Source organism: Python bivittatus, unplaced genomic scaffold, assembly GCF_059951505.1.
Source record: "Python bivittatus isolate LINGU-HERP-01145 unplaced genomic scaffold, Pbiv_v1 ctg000980_np1212, whole genome shotgun sequence".
NCBI lineage: Eukaryota > Metazoa > Chordata > Lepidosauria > Squamata > Pythonidae > Python > Python bivittatus.
The window spans coordinates 46,021,340-46,042,975 of NW_028277125.1; the positions used below are offsets into that span (position 1 = coordinate 46,021,340).

Here is a 21,636-nt window from a genome sequence, read left to right on the forward strand (position 1 = left end):
AGATCTTTTCTTTGGAGAACCAGGGAGGCAAACAGGCAACTAACTTTGTTTTGATATTCCTATGGCACGGCTGAATGGTGGAATTAGTTTATGCAAGATTTGGTTGGTTTGGGGCTATGTTTAACCCCTCAGTGGTTAGCTGAATCGGTCAACTGACCCTTTTTTGGTGTTTCCATAACACATTAATCCTCTACTAATCCAGTTAAACACGTGGGAGCAAATCCAATGACTGTGTTCATATCACACATATAGCCACACACTAGGCAAGCACCTTTTAGCTTAGCGTGTAACACAAACTCAGCCTCTATGGGTAGTGTATCATGTGAACCCAGGCAATCTGGGTTAATGAAGTAAATCATGGTTACTCGGGTAGGTGTGCTATGTGAACAAAGGGCATGAAAATTACCTACCAATAGTGGCCATGTACCAACAGTTCTGCCTCTGGCCTCTCTAACTACTCTATCCTTCTCCTCTTTCTATGAATAGAATACCTCTCTCTCAGAACAGCGTTCTGTATTTCTGCTAAAGAGGATTATGATCCACAAAAGATTATGCATAGATTTCTTAGTCTTTGAAGGGCCAGAAGACTCTTTGTTGTCTTGGCTGCAGCATCAGAGTTTTTCCAGCAGAGGGAAGCAGTGAAACAGGACACGGCGCTAGCATTACCCATGCAGCCATTTATTCCACATAGATCAAGAGTATTATTCTGCCAAGTCCATGTCCTAGTATACACAAGTCCAATAGCAACCTTCATATCAAAACATCTAGGAATAGACATTTTCTGTTTAATGGAAGACAGGCCAAAAAAAAAAAAGTCAATAAAATAAAAAACGTTAGGAACCAAAACTTCCAGAACACGGCCACACAGCCCCGAAGACCCACATCAGCCATCGTATTCCAGCTGTGAAAGCCTTCGACAATACATAAAATAAAAAACAGTCTCTCTCCTTGCATCCCACTTGCATTTTCCCTCCAGCAAGCATCCTAACGTATAGGAATTAACCAAGTATAGCTACTCCCTCTTTTCATCTCTGAGCCAAGAAAAGGATTGCTAGCTAAATATTGTTTCTCCAGGTGATATGACTGAAAGGCACAGAAACAGATTCAGTTAAACATAGAAATGTTCTGTCCAAAGAAATGGCCCAAAGACCACACCCTGGGCATATCATATCTGGGCTGCAAGTGACCACTAGATGACAGCAAAGACACAGAGAAAACTCTGATTCTGTGCTGCCATCTAGTTTCCCCTGGATTTTTGCAGCCCAGATATGTTAATGCCTACAATACTAATAACTTAAGTTTTAGGGCAGCCTTTCCCATATCCTCCAGATGTGTTGCACTCCAACTCTTCACACCCATGCTGGATGAAGATGAAGAGTAGTCCAGTTTATCTGGGGAGAACCAGAATGAAGAAGGCAAGCATACAGATTAAACATTATTCCCTCCTGCAGCATCTCACATAGGCCATAAATCAATTATACCATTTAAAATTTAGAATAAACTTGGGAATGAAGCTGAAACAGAGTCACTTCTTTTTTGCCTGATGGGAACAGAGAAATTCAGCAGGAGAAATGCTAACATAAAGATACAATCCCCATGTGCTGATTTTCTTTCCAGCAGTTATTAAAGCATATAATGAAAGATGTCAAGGAAAAAAACAAAACAAGACCTGCCAGCCTTGGAAGATTTAGTGGACGCTTGGGACCTTGGAAAGAAACCATAGAAACTGGGAAGCAAGTATCCTCACAAAGGAACTAGAATAGCAAGCTCTAAACACTTGTGAAAGGACAGCCACATGATTAGTCCTTGGACAAGTGGTAGTTAATACACTGGGTGGACTACTACTAAGAACAAGGATAAATAAACACCCTCAAGGCAACCCTTTACCTAGGAGTGGCACCATCACCAGCAGAACCTTCATCCACACCATGATTCCACTACTGTAGTTGTATTTTTTTCCCTTTATTTTATGGAGGGCAAGCTTTGAGCAGAGCCACCCTTTCTTTCAAGCTACAACATCACATTTTAATGCTATTGGCAGACAGAAAGCAGATCTGGACTGCTGGATGATTGGTTTCTATTTCTCAATTATACAGTATATTGATAACAACAAAATTGTTTCTTTTTTCACCTGAATTACACTAGAGAAATAAAGAAAGCTCAAGGTTATCATGAGTGGACTTCTGTTGGAAGGAGTTCAGTTAAGAGACTGAAAACAAACTATAAAAGTCTAAAATGTTTATCCTTTTTTAAATTCAGTATCATTTGCTCTAAGGTCTAATTAATGGACCTTGGAATTCATTTAATAACGAAAGGCAAACTAAAAACCACTTTTAAAAATAAATTAAAAGTGAAATAAAATAAAGCAGATTAAAAAACCATTTTTGAAAATGAAAAAGTAAAATACCTCTATCAGTTATTTTATCTACCAGCCTGCTGTGGACATGGAGGCCAACTAAAGAGAAACTAGGCATGATTTGGTGATAAATTCAGACTGTGTTGGTTTGATTCTTACACTGGCATACAACTACTCAAATGAGTTTGCTATTTTTGTAATGCATGTTTTTTTCACTGGAACATGTGTAATTTAAGGTGCTGTATTCAATGGTATTGGGGGAAGGTTCTACAACTGTTTATACCTGTTGCTTGGAAATGATGATGTTCTCCACAGGCTGGGGGTTCTTGAAGGCCTGCATCTCCTCTGTGATGTGGACCATGGAGCCAATGACAACAGCCTTGTGAATCCAGCCATTACCTAGTCAGAGGTAGTTAATTGTTTAAAGGAGCAACAAGAAAAATTAACTTTACAGTCTCATCATTAAGGCTTTGTTGTAGGATGTGGTTGTATCCTGACCCTGACTGGTAAATGAGAAATCTATCCAATTCCAAATTGAGATGGAGCAAAGGAACACTTTAATGATGTAGAGCTAGTCTGTGTTGCAGGGTAGACTTCCCAAATCTGTATCATCAGAATATCTTGGGATTGGAATTCTAAGAGTTGAAGACTTTTGGAGGAAATCAGATTTCAAAAGGCCACTTATAGCAACTACTACAAATCACAGATTTGCCTGACCCTCCCATTCCCACTACTGAGAACTGTATTTCTGAATTGAGTTAACAACATTCTAAATACTATCCAGAACTGTGTGTCCATGACGCCACCTGCCCCTTTCCAGAACAATATTCCCAATTCCTCTACATGGATTAAATTTGTGTCTTTTCGTAATCAAGAACTATTATTTTTGAGAGATGGGGAAATATTCACAAAATGGACAACTTCTCTGAGCATGGGGAGTTGAAAACAAGGAAGGGAGAAGTCTTTGTTTTGGAGGCAGGACTGGATGCACTCCCTCCAGAAGCAACACAGAAGGAAGTTGAATATAAACTGCTATAAGGAAAAATATAGCACCTGCTTGTCAATCAAAACTGAGCAACGCTGAGATAGCTTAGTTTTAGGGAAGCAAACTTCTGTACTATATAGAATATAGAGGTTTGGAAAACTTATAATAAACAAGGAAATTATGGTTAGACTTTCTTGCATACAGTCAAGAAAGGAGCTAACAACTAAAAGTTTCTTGAGTTGTTAGAGTACACCCAAACACACATAAACATATGATGAACTTAGTTGCAATTACCTGTCCCCAAAAAGAGGATGTCATACATGTGCCCATCCAGGGCTTGGACTCTGTCTACTGCAACTTGGGTGTAGACCACATTTTTCTTCACTAGCAGAGGGACTCTATCTGTAGGTTTCACCTCTTCATACATCAGTGGATGAAGCTTGATAAAATCCAGCACACCATTGGGTAGATCCTGGGAGGAGTTGTAGCCTCTTTTGCGGGCACGATTGGTAATGCACTGCAGAGGGGAAACTGCTATAATTGGCCCACCCAGATCCAAAGCTGTAATGTTCCTTTCTTTAACCTGGTTCCTTCCAGATGTGTTTTACTGCAGTTCCCATCATTATCAACTGGAAATGTTGGGACACATAATCCAAAACAACTGGAGGGACCAAGCTTGCAAAAGAGCTAAAGCATACAAATTAAGGCCTTCTGTGATATATCAGTTGATGGAATTGTACTCCTTCAAACTACAGCAAACGTCTGAATGCTCTCCCATATAATTTCCCCACATACTCAACCTACCTCATTTGATCATCTACCTACAGTAAAAAGTGGCACAACTCCTCTGTAATATATCACAGGGAGTTCCCATTTATATTTCACCCTGATCCTTGGATCTCTTGTGACAAGGGAGTACATGTGACTCCTGTACACTTTATCTGGATAAGGATGAAGATAAGATACAGATGAATACAACTCACTGATCCTGGTCGTGGTTCTGGTATCTCCCCATTGTACTGGGACCACTTGCGGGAGGAGTCTTGGTATTCCATGTAAGTCCCTTCAAAAGCTGCCCGCACCTCAGAGATGTTATATCGACAAACAGCAGACACCTCTATGCTCCTCCTGGAAAATATAGGGAAATGGTAGGAAAGGACTAAATCTAACCATCAATCATAAACCAAGAGAAGGGAAACTTAATTTCTGTGGAGGATTACATTCCCTTAGGACTAAGACAGGCAACCTTTTTGCAGTCAAATGATTGCCCTTCTTCATTTTTATATTTGTTTGGCTTCCAAGAAATTGTCATCAACATTACAGCAAGATACAAGGATTCACTGGGGCTTCGAGGCAACTTGTCTGGCAGACGATGTCAGTAATCTGCAAGTTTATCAATAGCACCAAACACAATCAGGCAGCTGTCAGGGTCTCCAAGTCCCAGTAGGAGTCACTACTGCCCCTTAAATCTCCCACAGTGTTTTTGATATAGGCTGTCTTTTCACAACAGGCCAAATTACAGTTTACTTAACCATATTTAATAACCCAATTATTCATACAACATGCTGAGCTATAAATCATGGTTTACAAATCACACAGCATTATGAGTTGTTGCTTTGATCAATCCCAGCTACAATGTTGCTCTGGGTCATAATAAGACATTGAAATAGTGGTTTGGACTCAGCTTCTTTTGCTGTTGCTAACCTGCCAGGAAGCACTTCATCACAGGGTCTCTGAAGCCTGCCATTGGTCTTGGTATGCTACCTTGATCTTGTGAACCTCTGTTTTTAGAACATATGTTGTACACCAAGTTCTTTATATAGTGCCACTCTTTGGAGCTGGCTCAGTCTCTTTCACTTAGCTAGTCTTTTCGATTTTTTGTTTCTGAATCAGATGACTTCTTGTCATAATCTAGGACCTTATAAGGAATCTGAAGTTTTAGCATTCTTTGTCATGCTCTGGAGAAAATACTGAGGCCTACAAATCCATCAGTTCTTCATATTCATGTATATCAGTTCTTCCCTGACACTTCTATATGTGTTCCATTCCTTTGACCCAAAAATGGAGAATCTATAGCCCATGGGTTGAATACAGCCCACTAGTCTTCCCTAAGGCCTAACTCTCAGGAAAGGCAAGGGAAAAGGGAAAAGGGAAGATGCAGAGGAAGGTGAAATCTTGGAATCTCAACACAGGAGTATCCGGCTAAGGACCCATTTCACCCAGCTGTCTGTGTCACACTGTAGGCAACTAGTTTCATTCAAGAAACTCAGAAAATATGGACAAGAGTGTGATAACCATCTTCCATTGTTGCTCTCTAGAGCTGGAATTCAAAACTTGCTTTTCTGAGATAATGGAAGTAGCAAGCAGCCACCAAGATTAGTTGCCACTGGTAGCTCCATCCTCAGTAAATTTGTCCAGTCTCCTTTAAAAATCTTCTAAATTCCTTTGGCCACCCTGACATCTGTGGGCAGCAAATTTCGCAGTTCAACTATGCTGATCCATGAGAAAAAAAAAAAAGACAGCTGAGGGTGCACAAGATTAGTATTATTTGTTTTTGAAGATAAAAGGAAGTCTTTTAAATTTGGAAAGATTACACATAAAATATCTTGTGCATTCCAAATGCTCCTTTGAGATCAATGGCAAGTGCTAATTATTAATAAATATATTTGGTATGCAGTCCCTTCACAATGGGGATGTAGCTCTCTGGGTGGTATTTGCTATAAATGCAGACTTCAAAGCTGACAAATATTACAAAAGCACAAAGGTGTTAATTAACTGAGGAGAACTTGTAAAAATTCACACTATCATTAAGAGAAAAATGCAAAAAGCTGGCCTGGGCTCAGTCCAGAAATTCTGAAGGAAAAAACCCCCCCATGAAACGATGGTTGTAGTTACAGTCCATATGGCAAATTGCACAGTCTTTGTTCCCAGTTAGGCCAAAGTGATTTTGCCAAAATATTGGGGTGATTCTTTTTCCTATCACTACCACCTTCTGCATAGTATTAATCTACATCACAGATAGTCACCCGGAGAACTTTCATAAAATGGCCACAGGAACTCTGGCTGGTTGCTGCACCAATTACAGGTGCCAAAGCATTTATAAGGACAGATGACTGTACCGGCAATCACAACCAAGAGTCTCTTGTGTTCCATCTATCCACCCACTACTGTTTGGTGGAATGAGGGTCAAGTACAATTTAAAAATCTGCCTGTCTTAGCCAATATAAGATGCCTAGGGTGACTAGTGCTAGGAGAAGAAGAGTGACCTGCTGCATCAGTACTTAAAAAAAAAAGTTCAAGAAGTATCTGAAGATAAGAGGAGTTAGCTCAAGGGCTCCTGAAGAGATCAGGAACATAATTACCAATCTTTTTTTCCCCTATCAACATCAGATGATTTTCTCAGTGCTTTAATGAGGTTAAATAGTAGAACATATATAGACTATGTTATGAAGGTCTCTAGAATCCTTTCAAAAGTGGGTTGAGTCTGTTGGCTTGGAACTCAGATTGAACTAATTTGTACCAGTTTGTGCAAATATTTTCTAGAACATCCAGACATATATGATGAACCTTTCTTGCTCTAGGACTTCTCCACATTATTTGCTACATGGGTCAGGATGCAAATTCTCCAATACAGCAGGCAGATTAGAATTGCATCCAATACTCACAGGCCCATGACACTGCCTGCCTAGTTTCTGCCTTGTTCCCTAAGCATTCCTAGCACTCTCCTTGCCTTCTGGTAAAGTTGATGGGTCACATCATGCAAAGTGTCATTTATGACACATTCCAACACACCTTTCCTGTACAGTTACCTCAGAGGCAACAATATAGCACATGTGAGCACTGTTTTGCCCTCACATACCTCCTTTGGTGTCTAACAGCTTCCCTCTTCCACTGACTATCTAACATAATGTTTTAATTACAAATGAATATGTCAAAAACTGACACACTTCAAAGCAAAACACATTTATTTCCAACTTTGCCTTTGTGCCTCATAAAGGTCCACTGGATGGTACCTTTTCAGACTAACAAACTTATTAAAAGGCATAAGCTTCTGTGAACCACAGGTCCTTTCAACAGATATATGGAGTGGCTGAAGCAATGTAGGGTTTAAATTGGGATGAGGCTGGGGGGAAAAAAAGGAAGGGAAAACAGGATGGTTATGAGGATATGAGACAAATTACCAATTAACAATTGTAAAGAGGGTCTTGGGAGATTCTCTTGCCTTTTGATAAAAAGCCATGGCCAAAAATGGCAGACATTTTATGAACCACAATAGCATTATTCTGCCTATCCCATGCTATCAAAATTCCAAATGTGCTCCTAACCTTAAAAACCACCTGTGCCCAAATTTATACTAAATCGTTGGTGTAAAAATGCTTGGCTCACCATTGGGCTGATAAGCTGAATGTTGCATAGAAGACAGTGCTCGTCCAGTTACCACCATCCAGACTGTCAACATCTTTCAGTACTTCATAGTAAGGGATGTAGCAGACCAGCCTTGCTTTCATGAAGGATGTCCATTTTCTCTGAAGAATCTTTTTGCCGCCAAGATCATTCTGGAACAGAAGAGAGCTAGGTTAAACAAATCCCTTACTCAGCTTGCATGCGCTTGATCAAATTAAGGGGATGACCAGAGGCGTCCATAGCCTCTACTTCATTTGCATAGTAGCTTGAACCAACCCTCCAAATGCCTTCACTAGTGCAAATGTATATTTACAACAGACCATTTTCTTTACCTTACACACTCGAGCCACTCGAGCTACTCTGGGCAGCTGGGTCTTCTCAAATATCGATGTGCTCTCCTCTCCAGCACGTTCAGTGAAGAAATAGTAGATTTTGTCATCGTCCCCCATGGAGTTCCTCATGCTCTCCCTGACCAACACAGAAGCCACAAACTCTGCATCTGCATATACCCAAGAGAAGGAAAAAGGTTAGCAAGGAAAAGTGTCTAAGGAAGATGCTGCTTGCACAGGATGGGTCAACCATCAAAAGCCTGGAGTCTCTCAAGCAAGTGAGGGAGGGGCTTTCGGTTCACACCTTGAATTCAGAGTTTTCCAGAAGCCAACTCAAATGGCCGGCTGTCAGTTTTGGGGAATGGAACTAAGCTATGATTCCAGACATACGAAGGCTAATGTAGGTAAATGCAGGATTGTCTTTCCTGTCTAGGAGGGTGAGGAACGAGAGAGCTGAGCTGTGGCTGTAGGACCCACCATTCAACCAGTGCAAGGGGGATTCCTCAGTCCTCAGAGCCCGCTGGTGCCGGCTGCGTCGGATGTCTGGTAGGCTGCGGAATTCATAGCGTGTTGCTGTATATAAACTGCCATCTGGGAAATAAATGCAGCAAAAGCAGTAAGGAAAATAAATCCCAATAGATTTGCTCACTAAGTGATCGACCTTTTTTAATAAACTCTCCTCTACCTCCTCTAGGTCTGTTACAGTCATTGAGGTGTGCCAGGGGCATAGCGATTTTAACATGGTTAGACACAGAAGGATTTTTCAAGAGACAGCCAGAGCGTTACCCACTCATGAAATTTCTTAAATAAATAAATAAGCTGCCCGCCTTCCAGAGACTCTGGGCGGTTACAAATTCTTAAAACATTTAAAAACAAGGAAACAACAAAGAGCCAACAACAGAAAGAATAAAGATGGTAAAAATGACAAAACTGGATGGGAACAAAGAAAAAAAGGGGTTTCAATCACCCTCACCAAAGGGGTTTTTTGTTTATGCCTCCATCCCTGCCTGGGGTGAGCACTGCATGTATGGCTGGGCTTTGGTTTCTGATAACAGAAGACACCACAGCTGCTTTGGCACCCAGAATAGGAAAACTAAGCGCCGGGGACAGAGATGCACTAGACCCTCAGGTAGTGATCGCTGGTGATGCCTTCCTTTGAAGTTCCACACAAACGCCCCCCGCCCCCACACTTCGGAGAGGAATTTCTCACTCTGCCCACTCTGAATCCAAGCAAAGTTGCAGCATAGAAAAGGGTTGTGGAGAAGGGAACTACATACCCACAATGAGGCCTGTATAGCCATGGGCAGGATCATAAGGGCATTTTTCTTTCCCTTCCTCAAAGTGAGAGGGTAACGTGAATTTATTGGTATCCTGCAGAAGATGAACAGAAGACGCAAGTCACTCTTAAGACAGAGAACTCTTCCCTGATGATCTTGGAGCTCCACTCTCCCACCATGGAAGCAAATACCAAATGTTCTAGGAGCAAGGTAGAGACAGGAAGGAATTCTTTCAAGTCAGCTGTATGCTCACTCCCCCAGAAAGCTGCTGGGTGCCTTTTGGGACAAGGACTCCCACTCTTCCACATACCCACTGCCCATTTACAGTACCCATACTTCCAGTTAATCAGAACAAGGGGACCAATATGGCTAGCTCATTATTTTTCTGGTAGACTACAAAGATCAGCATTTCCCAGAACTGAGAATAGTTCTCTCTCTGCAGAACACGTGCTGCTCAGTGGCAGTTTGGTTAGTGCAAATAATTGTAACAGTAAACTATGATTTAGCACAGAACTGCAGTACCTGGGGTCCCTGGGCTGTATGTACTCCTCTCCCAAAAGCTTGGGTACAGCTTCACCCAAGTGAATGACCTTCAACAGTTTGGATTGTGGCAATATATCAATGTGAGAAATCAATCAATCAATAATAAAATTTGTTTCACATTATAATATTGAATGTGACACAATGAGAAAGTATGTTTTACATGATCAGAATGTAATCCTATTGATTATATTTAATTTTAATTAAATGTCAATTAAACAAAAGCTTAGTTTAGATCTGGTTCTACCCCTACCTTTTGGAGTGTGCCCCGCCCCCCAGTTCACCAGGATGCCACTTGGTTGCAAAAAGTTTGCATGATTTTGGTTTGGCATAAGAGGTGAATCCAGTGTGTAGTTTCTACTGGTCAATAAATACCTTTTTCTAATTCCATCAATTTTGGGTTTTTTTTTCCTAAGATGCAGATACTTACACCTCCAGTTTCTCACACATTTATTTATTTATCAAATGTATATCCTATCACAATCACAAAAGGACACTCAGCAGCTCACAATAACAAAAACATAAAAACACCAGAAAGAAGGAAATTGTAACGACTTAAAAAATCCCGGAATCATGTAACAGGTCAGAACCAAAAGCCCTCTGGAATAGCTTGCTCTCAGCTTGTTCCAGAAGGCAGGTAATGTTGGGAACAACTGAGCCTCCAATGGGAGGCTATTCCAGGGGGCTGATCCCATTGCAGCAAAACAATGCTTCCAAGCCTTGGTCCAACTCTAGTGGGGAGCTGCAGTCCTGCAAGTGGCCTGGTGCCAAGACGTGAAGAGCTTTATTGATTAAAAACAGACTTTAAATTGCAACCAGAAAATAATGGAGAGCCAGTCCAGGGCCGCAGAACAGGTTTAATATGTGCTTACTGGTAAGTACCCATGAGCATCCAGGACACTGCATTTTGAACCAACCAAAGCTTTCAGATGTTTTTTAAGGGTAGCCCCATGTAGGGTACCTTACAGTAGTCTAATCAGGTGGTAAGCCTCCTGTCCCACGTAAGGATGCAACTGACCTCCACCCATTTACCCAGCAGAGCCATGATTCCAGGAGGACCCTCAAGTTGCGGACCTGCTCTTTAATTCCTCTCTCCTTCCCAACCCCAATACCAAAATTGTTTTTAAAAGTAACTTCTAATAATGCCAGTTGAGTCAATCATGCAAGTATAATTGGAAATTGAACAAAATGAGAGATGTTTCTTACTCCAGGAGTTTAGAACCACCGTGCTGGTTTTGAGCAAAAGCAGTAATGCCCTCCTTGTGAACCAGATGGTTGGCCTCAATTAGCATTTAGCATTAGCTAATTAGCATTAGCTACTTGGCCTGAGGAGGAGCACTCAGTGCACGTGGACTGGAAGTGACTGGAGCTCTGATGCAGAGCACCAAATGCCCATACAAAAGTTTGAATTTATCCAAATCTTACATTGTGGCAGATTTACTACTTTATCTTGACCTACTTGTCTTAACATATTTTATACAAAACTATTTAATGACATTCTTTTTTGGACTGATCAACTACCATTTTAAAACAAAACACTGTAAAGCAGAAAAACACAACTTGAAGACCCAGGATCACATATGTTGCTTCTAACCCCCTCCAAAATTTCACATGGTTTGTGGGGGGGGGGGGGAGTGAGAGAGAGAGAGAAACAAAGGGGAACATAATTAAATACATGGGGAAATCATACTACTTGTACTTAATTTACATTTAGTTTATGTCCTGGTCCTAGCCATTTCTTAATCCTGCCCTGCCAACTTTGGGGATTGTGCTTTCAACTGCAACTTGGAGACCAAGGGCAGCTCTCCGGTCCAAAAAGACTGTCCCCTCTAGGTGTAAAGTAACAGTTTAGAGTATAACAGTTACTAGTAGAAACATTTCCAGACATTTCTGGAAAATAAAAACAAATATAAGCACAAACACTAAAAGATCTGGAAAAATAACCATTTTCTTTTATTTGTGTTTCTCTCATTCTCAATCCAACCGGCATCCATGAGAAAATAATATTTACTCTGAAATGTAAGCACCAACAGGAAAGAGTCTTAGCTTTATTCCAACTTCCTAGTAACATTTTTATTCTTCTGAACTTTTGTAACTATCTTAGACCATCCCTAAACACCCCAAGTTCAATGTATCTCAAGCACTATCACCTCCTCCCAGACAATATTTGCTCCTTCGCAGCAATATTGAAAAGAGGCCCAGCTCTTTCTTTGGAGTTTAGCTTCCTATTGCACAAAGTGAGACAGCAATGAGGTCCAAATCCTTTTAGGGATTTGGAAGCCACGTCCTTCAATTATTTTGAAGTACATCCTTTCTTAAACAAGGTTCTGATTGTCAGAGATTTCAGTGAGCTGATTAAGATGAAGCCCAAAGAACTGCCTGAGAGCACAGCTAATCCCATCTCAGCAAATGAAAGGTCCTGACCATAAGGATGCAGAGCACAGAGTCTCAGCTGAGTCCTAAGAGAAGCAAATGGCACTTTTTGGCAAATCTATCAGGCTCAAGAAGAATCTTTCCTAGAAGGCTTGTCTGGTCTCCTCACTTCTGACTTGTTGGAAGTTCATTATGAAGTCTGTTTCAGGGGTGACTTGGGATGGTGCAGCTATTTCTTGTAATTGTTTAAAGCAGAGTGCCTAAGCTAAAGCTTTGGATGTACTGTACTCTTCAGAGGCTTCCAAATGTTTTTACCAAACTGTAATTTTTAATATGACACATGAGAAAACTATTAAATATATGATTGAGAATAATCATATTACCTATCTTTAATTTTAATTAAGATCATATACATTAAATGAGATCAAATTTAGGCCTTGGACAGAAAACATTGTGCACCCTTGTTTTAAAAAAATCAGTCCTAATTTAATGATGTTTTCAGGATTCCATTCCCCATCTTTTAATTTTTTTAAACTCTTTTCTCTGTTTTAAGTTGTAGTACTGATTTTTAAAAAAATCTGTGCTGTTACTGTTCTATAGCTGGGTATAATCTATATCACCTTTGTTTCTTCAGTCCTCACCATGCCTTGTTTAATTTTTTAAAAATATATTATAAAAGGTGAGACAAATATGTTCTGAAGCAAACAAGATTGTAGGAAAATAAGCCAACAGTAGCAGAAATTCCTTTTCTTGCTGTTCAATAAATCCATAATTCATTGGTGAATACTGGGCTGTTTTCCAAGCCACATTTTTTTCAGCAGGAGACTAATGGATTGGAGGGTATTCCGATCCATGGAGGATCTGCTTGATGTAAAAGACATAGAAAGATGCAGAGAACTTTATACAACAACTCTAGGCAGCTTACAATTAAAATAAAACAGTATACAGTATATCAAAAAAGAATACAGCTAACTGGAAGACCAACTCAATAACACGAATTTTCCATTGGAGTTGTGCGGCCAATAAATTTAAATAAATAATAATCATAAAACCAAAAACCAGAGGGACTTGACCACCATCCTATCCCAAGGTTTGAGAGAACAACCAAGTTTTTAATAGTTTGCAAAAAGTCAGTAAGGTCCCATGCTATCATCCATATCAATTTTGTTCCCACACTTTCTTCTGTCTTGGCTGCCCACAATCCTAAACTGCACAACTTCCATTTTGCAATCTGAAATGCTTTAGTTCTGCAGGGCTTGTGGGCAGGCAGCTTTCCTGTTGGAGAGAACTCCTGCTAATGCCCACTCCTGACTCCTGTCCTGGTCTTTCCCCTTCCCTTCCCTTCCCTTCCCTTCCCTTCCCTTCCCTTCCCTTCCCTTCCCTTCCCTTCCCTTCCCTTCCCACCACATCACAGATAAGCCAACTAAGCAGATGGAGACCCTGGTCCCTCACACCAGGCTTTACGATACTTTATTAAGCAATTAAAGTGTCCATTGCAATTTTTTTCCCCAATGCCAACAGCAAGACAGTGAGACGTGGATGGACTGAGCTTGATTTCTTGGAACAGCTGTAGAATGATGTTGTCATGGAAAAATAATAAAGTAAAGCTGGAAACTCTCCCCCCTTCCCCTTGCCTCTCCTGCAGCAAACTCTTTACTCCTCCCTCCCCCTTGCCTCTCTTTCTGCCCTCCCCCCACCACCACTCCTGCAATTTCTTTTCTCCACTTCCTTCTGCCATTCTTTGTTCATGCAAAACAGGATCAGCTCCAAGCCATTGCATGACCTAAGAGTGACTATGTTCTGCTGCCAAAAATAGCCCTCTTAACTCTATCATACTGAAACAATGGGAGGGCCATTACCTGTCTGCTTAAGGGTTTGTGGTTCTTATCTCATTTATCCCCCATTTAACACCTATCCAAACCTATCCTCTAATCAGATTCCTCAGATTTCCCACCTCTCAACCTCAAAAGTGTGTAAATTCTATCCTTTTCTATTGCTCAGGGTCCCTTTTTCTTGAAAGCAGGCACCCAATGATCATTGCAATAAACATGGTTCTTCTCAACATTGTGCTCCTGTCTTTGGCAAAATTCCACGACAATGTCGATTATTCCAAGACTGTCTATGAAGGCAATACAATTCTCTGGAAGAATAAAAATGCTAGTGGTGTGGAGGTCCCCTTTATTTATAGGGAACAGCTTAAAAGATACATGTATGGAACTGACACAATGCATGGAACTAAACAAAACAAAAAAGAAGCATCTAGTACAGCAAGAGACAAGACAGTACAAATAGATGCAAGTGGCTAATAAAAGCAGAAGAACGCAATTGTTCCAGTTCCACAAGGACAACATGTGATCCAACCAACTGATTTATAGAAGCATCATACTACATGTGAATGGAAGAATAAAGGAGACAAAAAAGAAGAATCTTGTGTAAAATATGTCCTGCACTGAGGCACATTTCAGCCCTGCTTCATGGATTTAAGAGTGAGATCAGTGCAGGAAGTGTCCAAAGGCCTAGAAAGGAAGTGAAGGGTAGGAATAAAGAGATCTCAGGAAAGCTTCACAGCATCTAGATATCTTGAAGAAACTACTGAAAGGCTGCAATTGTAGCATCTTTCACATATTGAACTGAAGTTGTTACCTAGCTGAGTAATGAAGCATTTGCAAGAGAAGAACCAAGCTCAGAGAACCCCAGGGACTCCAGAGATTGAACTGGGGCTGGGATAATTCAAATGACTGAATTTCAGTGCAAGGATATACCTAAAGAATACAAAGAAAGAGTTTAAGGAAGATAAAGGAAAAATGAAAGCATAACATGGAGAAATGTAGCAAGACCCTGGGAAAAAAAAACAGAAGAGACTGCCAAAGGCAAAACATGGATTCAAAGAGAAGATAATGCTCTCCGGAGAATATACCAAATGAAATGATTATACCATAGATCTCTGTCCAGCAAATGTTGAAGTATATGCTTCAAAGCTTAAATGCAATGTTCAAGCAACAGGAAGAACTTTCATCCTAAATGTAATTACTTTGACATTGAAGCAATTGTTCTGTCGTTTTTGTTTCTCAAACGATGCCATTCTAACTAACAAGAGCTTTTATTTTTCAAAAAGGAACTTATCTTCTGACATCTTTTGACAATTGTGTCAACTATATCATGCAGCTTATGGGGGTCCAGATTTATACTAGTTTTATACGAAGATGATATGGATTATTTTCTTTCTTCTCTTCCCTTTATGTTTTAGTTTATTTTAATCACTATTAGATATTGTATTGTTCTATCACTGTTGTATTACTTTTGGTTTGCTATATTTCACCAAGAAAAATTAAACACAAACATATATACCACCATATCTTGAAGCACTCAAGTCCACCAGTTACATAGAGATTTTACAAGGGTTCTTGTGGAGAGAAGACATTACAAAGACTGGATCACCTCTCACCCCTGTAGGATTATCCTCTAAAACAGTTTTTATTGATCAGTATTAAAGACTAAAGACTGAAAAGGATGAAATTCATCTCAGTTTTAAGGAATTATAGTTCATCTTTCTCTTCCAAATCTGCTCCCGGAACCTGGCTTCTGATATCCCCATATTCCCCCCCCCCCAAAAAAAGCTCTCCACAGCAATGGGGCAAATCATAAATTAGGTTATGAATTTAAAAAGGGGGGGGGATACAGGGCTGCTTGTCATTCATAGAATTTTGCATCTCAACTCAGCATCTTGGACTGTGACTAAAAGAACACCTCCTTTCTGTGGGATCCACTGAGATCAATTTGACAGTATCTATTAAATACACTTCTCACACTGGTAGTAAAAAGAGAGGCAGAGGGAGTGTAACAAAGCTTTATCAATTCTTTATCAACAACCTTTCTTGTTCTTTGAAGTGCAGTATCCAAGGAGATTTGTCTAAGCCTGACCCTATAGGTCTCCTCAAGGTCTCCTAAAGCTTTGCATTTAGAAAAGCATTTGATTTCTTTTCTATTTTTTAGAAGTCAGAATGCATTCCTTTTTAATTTCACAATAAAGCAATCAGATTAATTAAAAGATTAAAGTAAAGAATAAAATTTTGAATCTATACATTGAATACATAGGTATTTGTGTGTCATTAACATAGATATAATAGCTAAATAAACATAACTGGGGTTAAATGATCCTTGAAAAAGCAAGGGTTGATATTCTTTTCCTTTGAGTGATGGAATGTGAAATTAAATACAATCTACCAATAGTAGAGATGTTCCAACAATAAAAACAAGAAATCCTATCACTAGTGACATCATATAATATGACCTACTGTAACTGGTCCACTAATTAGAGAGAGCTGGGAGAAAATGTATTTCCCCAGCTATAGCCCACTGGAGTTTCAATGTAGAGAATGTACCATTTATCTGCAGCAGATGTACCAGCTTGAAGAACAATGGATCAAACATAAACAAGAAGCAGCTGAACAGGCCTTCATCCCAACTCTGCTCCCCCATTACATAAAAGAGCTATTGAATCATTTTTCCTACCAAGAAAAACTCCTTTATTTATCTGACTACTAGTAAGTATATATCTAAAATCACAGATGTTGATCCCTGTTGTTCCTCCAAAAATCCAAGAATATACTATTTATGATATATTTAATAACACTGTGAGATAGGTTAGGCTGGAATAATATGATTTGCCCAAGATCAGCTTCACAGTGGAGTGAGGATCTGAACCACAGTCTCCCAGATTCCACCCCAATATTTTTTTCCTTGACTCCAAATAACATGATGCATTCCAACATTAATGAAATCAATGTAAATATGAATGTACAGTGACTTAATAAAGGCATATTTGTGCTTTCATTTTCCTGTGTTCTTTATGGAAAATAAGGTTATGTTAGTCTTCACCAACTTGGTGACTTTCATGGACAACTGGCTGGGAATTACTGCAGTTATAGTTTAACACATGGAAAGCTTGAGTTTGGGGAATGTTGTTTTATAGGAACAAAATTAAAGGAGTGCTGTTCAGAGCATCAGTCTAGGCTCAACCGCTTCCTGAAAATCAACAAAGAACAGTGAGGGAAAAAAATTGGCAAGATCTGCCTTTGTCATGGCAAGCTACAGAAATAGATTCTCTTCCTCCAGACCGTTCCATTCCACCTTGGCAGGAATTAGCAATGGAAGAGCCAGGATTGGAGACTGATTTATTACATACTACCAGTTCCATATGAAAAGGCTGTTGATCAGAATAATGACTGGGAATGTCAGAAACCAGTTGATAATAATTCCTTCAAACTTGTGGGAGAGAATCATTTAATTATGGACTCCCTATCACCCTCATTTCACTGCAGATAAGTAAAATGAAAGCCCAAGGCAGTGGTGAAAATCCCCCCCACCCCCCACTTTTACTTACAATGTATGTGCAGAGTGGATGGAAGGCATATGTGCCACAGGCATACAGATGGGTTGAATTTAGTCTCTGCAAAAGCTTGACATGATTGTAACACTCTGTCTACAAAGAGGAAGCAAGAACATAATTTTCATAGGACTTCTTGTACCATTTTCTTGTTTGTTAAAGGTTCAAACAAGCTAGTCAGATACCCAGAAAGAGGCAGAGGCAATGCACCTACCTTGTTGTTTTTGCCTTTCTTCAGGCATTCTGCTTGCTTCTCAGGAGATGCTTCCCAATCTAGCTGCAAAGTAACAGAAAACGAGTTCGTTATTCTTTCAGCCATCCCAGCACAGGAAACGGGTTAATTATGACATTAAAAAGCAAACCCCATGAAGCTCACAAAACCCCTTCAGAGTTCATGTTTAGCTTTGTTCAGAATAAGTGAATTTATCTAAAAACAAAGCAGGGAAGGCACTAGAGAGTTTTGTAGCCCATTTATTTTGAAAGGTCCTTGACTGAAATGAGAGTTTTAGGCTGCTGCTACATACTGTGGAAAAATAGTTTTTATGGATATTAGAGAGGGTTTTACCCCTTCAAGAGTTGCTTTCTCATTCTGAATAAATAGAGAGCAGGGGGCGGGGTAAACACAAGGGGCCCAAATAAGAGTGCAAATATATTATTTCTGCACTAATGACCCCCAGCCATTTTGACCCTGATCATCATGCTAAGCCACAATGTACAGTCTGGCTTTCCAGGTGATTGCACTGTTTACAATGCTCTCTCCCTGAAATTCATGCTATACTTCAACTACATCACTTGGGTGGCTCTTGACAGCCTTCTGGGCATAAATGCTTCATTCTTGCTTTCCTTTTTTTCCTTATATTTTAAACTGTACACAAAACTTTTTATACTGTTTTAATCTATATTTGCATTTTATATTTTGTTTACTATAAACTGCTTGAAATTTCCAGTAATGGTAAGTGGTTTAAAAATAAAATAAAACATATAAATAAGATCTCAGCTCTTCTCCTCCCTTGGTAAATAAACAGGATAAAAGAAATCTCAAATTTACCCCCAATGTCTATCTCCTTGTGAAAACAGCCTTTGAGTGACTATATTCTAACATAATAAAGGCTATGTGGAGATACAGAACATTGCATCTCAGTTATCTATTTCTATGCCACTTTTCAAAACACCGGGCCTAAAATGTTTCACTACATATAAAACAGACAACAATATATATAACAATTCAGAAAAGATAAAGGGTGCAATAATGTATAAGCTCTATCCTTAAATAATACATATGAAAATATCAACCCAAGCAACTCTACATAAAATAATAAAAAGGAACTAATCTAATCTAACCAATCCACTAGGAAAGAGCATTCTCTCCATCTTTTTTCCATATGTATCTTTCTGCTGTAACCTGAATTTAGAGGGAGAAGAAAAGAATCTGTTCCTAGTTAGAGCAAAAACTGAATTGCACAGGACTGATTGGCCAACCCTCAATCAGTCATATCTCCTTATCAAAGCAGATTTCAAATTTAAATTGAGAGTAAAAATATTTTAGGCAATAAAGAGCTGAAGAAAATCTAACAAAATAAAATACTCAGCCCTTCTGAAGTACGAACTTGTGCCGTGTATACATTGCTCTTGAGGCTGTTTGAAGAACACCTGATGAACTAAATAGAGCTGAGTCCACAGCTGTATCCATTCCTCCTTGAAATTTTCTGTACAGATCCCTTAATGATATGCATTTACCAAAGATACCAGACAGCTAGACAGATGCAAATATAGCATTAATTCCTAAAGAAGGTCAAGACTTGATTTTACCGAAAAATTATTGACCAATATCTTTACTGAATAATGATTATATGATATTTACAATGTTCTAGCTGAAAGGATGAAAAATGTCTTGCAAGATTTTATTCATGAAGATCAGTGTGGCTTTTTACCTAAAAGACAATTAAGGGACAATATCAGAGGTAATCTTGACATATTAGAATACCTGGAGTAGCAGAATACTTGGAGTAGCATAAAACAAGCCATGTTGATTTTCCTTGATGTGAAAAAAGCATTTGACAATTTGAACGGGACTTTTTTGTTTTAAAATCCTGGAATAGATGAACTTTGGAGAAAATGTTATTAAATGGGTAAAATCGATATATACTTTACAAAAAGCACAAATTATAGTTAATGGGGAACTGACAAAGCTCTGTGAGATACAGAAAGGAACAAGGCAAGGATGCCCACTTTCTCCACTGGTATTCATTCTAGCTCTTGAAGACATAAGACAAGATGAGAGAATCGCTGAGGTGAAGGTTAAAAAAGAAGTATACAAATTAAGGGCATTTGCAGATGATTTGGTTTTAATTTTGGAAAATCCTATGGAAGGAATAGAGATATTAATGGAAAAATTAAAGGAATTGGATGTGTTAGCTGGATTTAAAATTAACAATAAAAAACAAAGATGTTAATAAAAATATAACAATGGAAGATCAAAAAGAATTGATGGTAAAAACTGGCTTTCAGATTGAGAAAAAAGTAAAATATCTGGGTATTACTATCTCTAATATGAATTGTATGTTATTTCAAAATAATTACGTTAAAGTATGTAATGAAATTAAGAAAGATTTGTTAAGATGGGAGAAGTTGCAATTATCACTCTTTGGGAGAATTTCTGTGGTAAAAATGAATATACTACCTAGAATGATGTTGCTATTTCAAACAATACCTGTTTTGACTAATGACACACCTTTTAAGCAATGGCAGAAAGATATATCTAGATTCATAAGGCAGGGGAAGAAACCAAGGGTTAAATATAAAATTCTTCAAGATGCAAAGGAAAGAGGAAGATTAGGCCTGCCTGATTTTAAACTGTACTTTGCAGCCTGTTTTTTGGTTTGAATGAAAGAGTGGGTGCTGTTGAGAAATAAGAAAATGTTAGAATTAAAAGAATACAACCTGAGGTTTGGGTGGCATGTTTTTTTGTGGTATGAAAAAAATCATTATGTTAGGAATGCCATATTAACAATATGAAACACATATAATCCCAGGCTGTGCCTGAAAATACCCTTACAGTATTGTTTCAGCACAAGAAGCATTTTATAGAAAAGAAACAACGGGCAAAGATGAATAGTTAATATATCAAGATTTGTTAGTACAGGAAAACGGAGAACTTAAGATAAAGTCTAGAGAACATCTGATTCCACAGGGATTTAGTTTTCAATGGTTTTCATATGCACAATTAAGAGAGAGATTTAATATAGATTAAAGGGTAATTGGTATTGAACAACGTAAGACGGAATTTGAAATTGAATTATGTACAAATGATGGACATGTTATTGCTAAAATGTATATACTTTTGCTGAGATTTGAAACAGAAGAAGAAGAAGTTAAAGAATGCATGATAAAATGGGCTAAGAACTTTCATTATAACAAAAAGATGGACCAATGGGAGAGAATGTAGATAAAAGGGCTGAAATTCACATTTTGTTACAATTTAAGAGAGAACTTTTATAAAACGATGTACCATTGGTATATGATTCCAGAGAAATTATCAAAGATGTATGAAGGTACTTCTAAGCAATGCTGGAAATGTGAAAAAAATGAAGGGACATTTTACCATGTATGGTGGACTTGCAAAAAAGCAAAAAAATATTGGATACAAATACATATAATGATACAAAGAATTTTAAAGACCAATATTCAGATGAAATCAAGACTTATGGAAGACTGATTTTGTGTATGGTAACTGCAGCGGGACTGTCATATGCACAAAGATGGAAAAATAATGAAATATCTACAGTGGAAGAGTGGACCGTGAAGATGGCAGAACTTGAGAAAGTGATCAGGGATAAGACAAGTACTTTTATAAAAAAAACTGGAAACCTCTTATGGACTTTTTTGCTGAAAATGGAAAAAAAAGAAAATGGTGATTTATGGATTTGCTGATTAAAAAGGGTTGTATATGGGAAGTAGAGAACCATGTTGTAACTTTAAAGAGGGAG

At 38.8% G+C, this 21,636-nt stretch overlaps 1 protein-coding gene across 4 annotated transcripts in view; it reads right to left on the reverse strand.

Annotated features, from left to right (window-relative positions):
• Nucleotides 1–21,636, reverse strand: part of SEMA4G (semaphorin 4G) — a 109,223-nt gene that overhangs the window by 6,442 nt on the left and 81,145 nt on the right. For all 4 annotated transcript variants that reach the window (XM_007424932.4, XM_025164587.2, XM_015887515.3 and 1 more), the window contains 9 exons: nt 17,865–17,927; nt 17,648–17,746; nt 9,352–9,445; nt 8,552–8,665; nt 8,078–8,244; nt 7,728–7,897; nt 4,325–4,469; nt 3,636–3,858; nt 2,640–2,755 (listed from right to left, as the gene is read on the reverse strand). In XM_007424932.4, the coding sequence (XP_007424994.1) occupies nt 2,640–2,755; nt 3,636–3,858; nt 4,325–4,469; nt 7,728–7,897; nt 8,078–8,244; nt 8,552–8,665; nt 9,352–9,445; nt 17,648–17,746; nt 17,865–17,927 (1,191 nt within the window). The remainder of the gene's footprint in view (nt 1–2,639; nt 2,756–3,635; nt 3,859–4,324; nt 4,470–7,727; nt 7,898–8,077; nt 8,245–8,551; nt 8,666–9,351; nt 9,446–17,647; nt 17,747–17,864; nt 17,928–21,636) is intronic.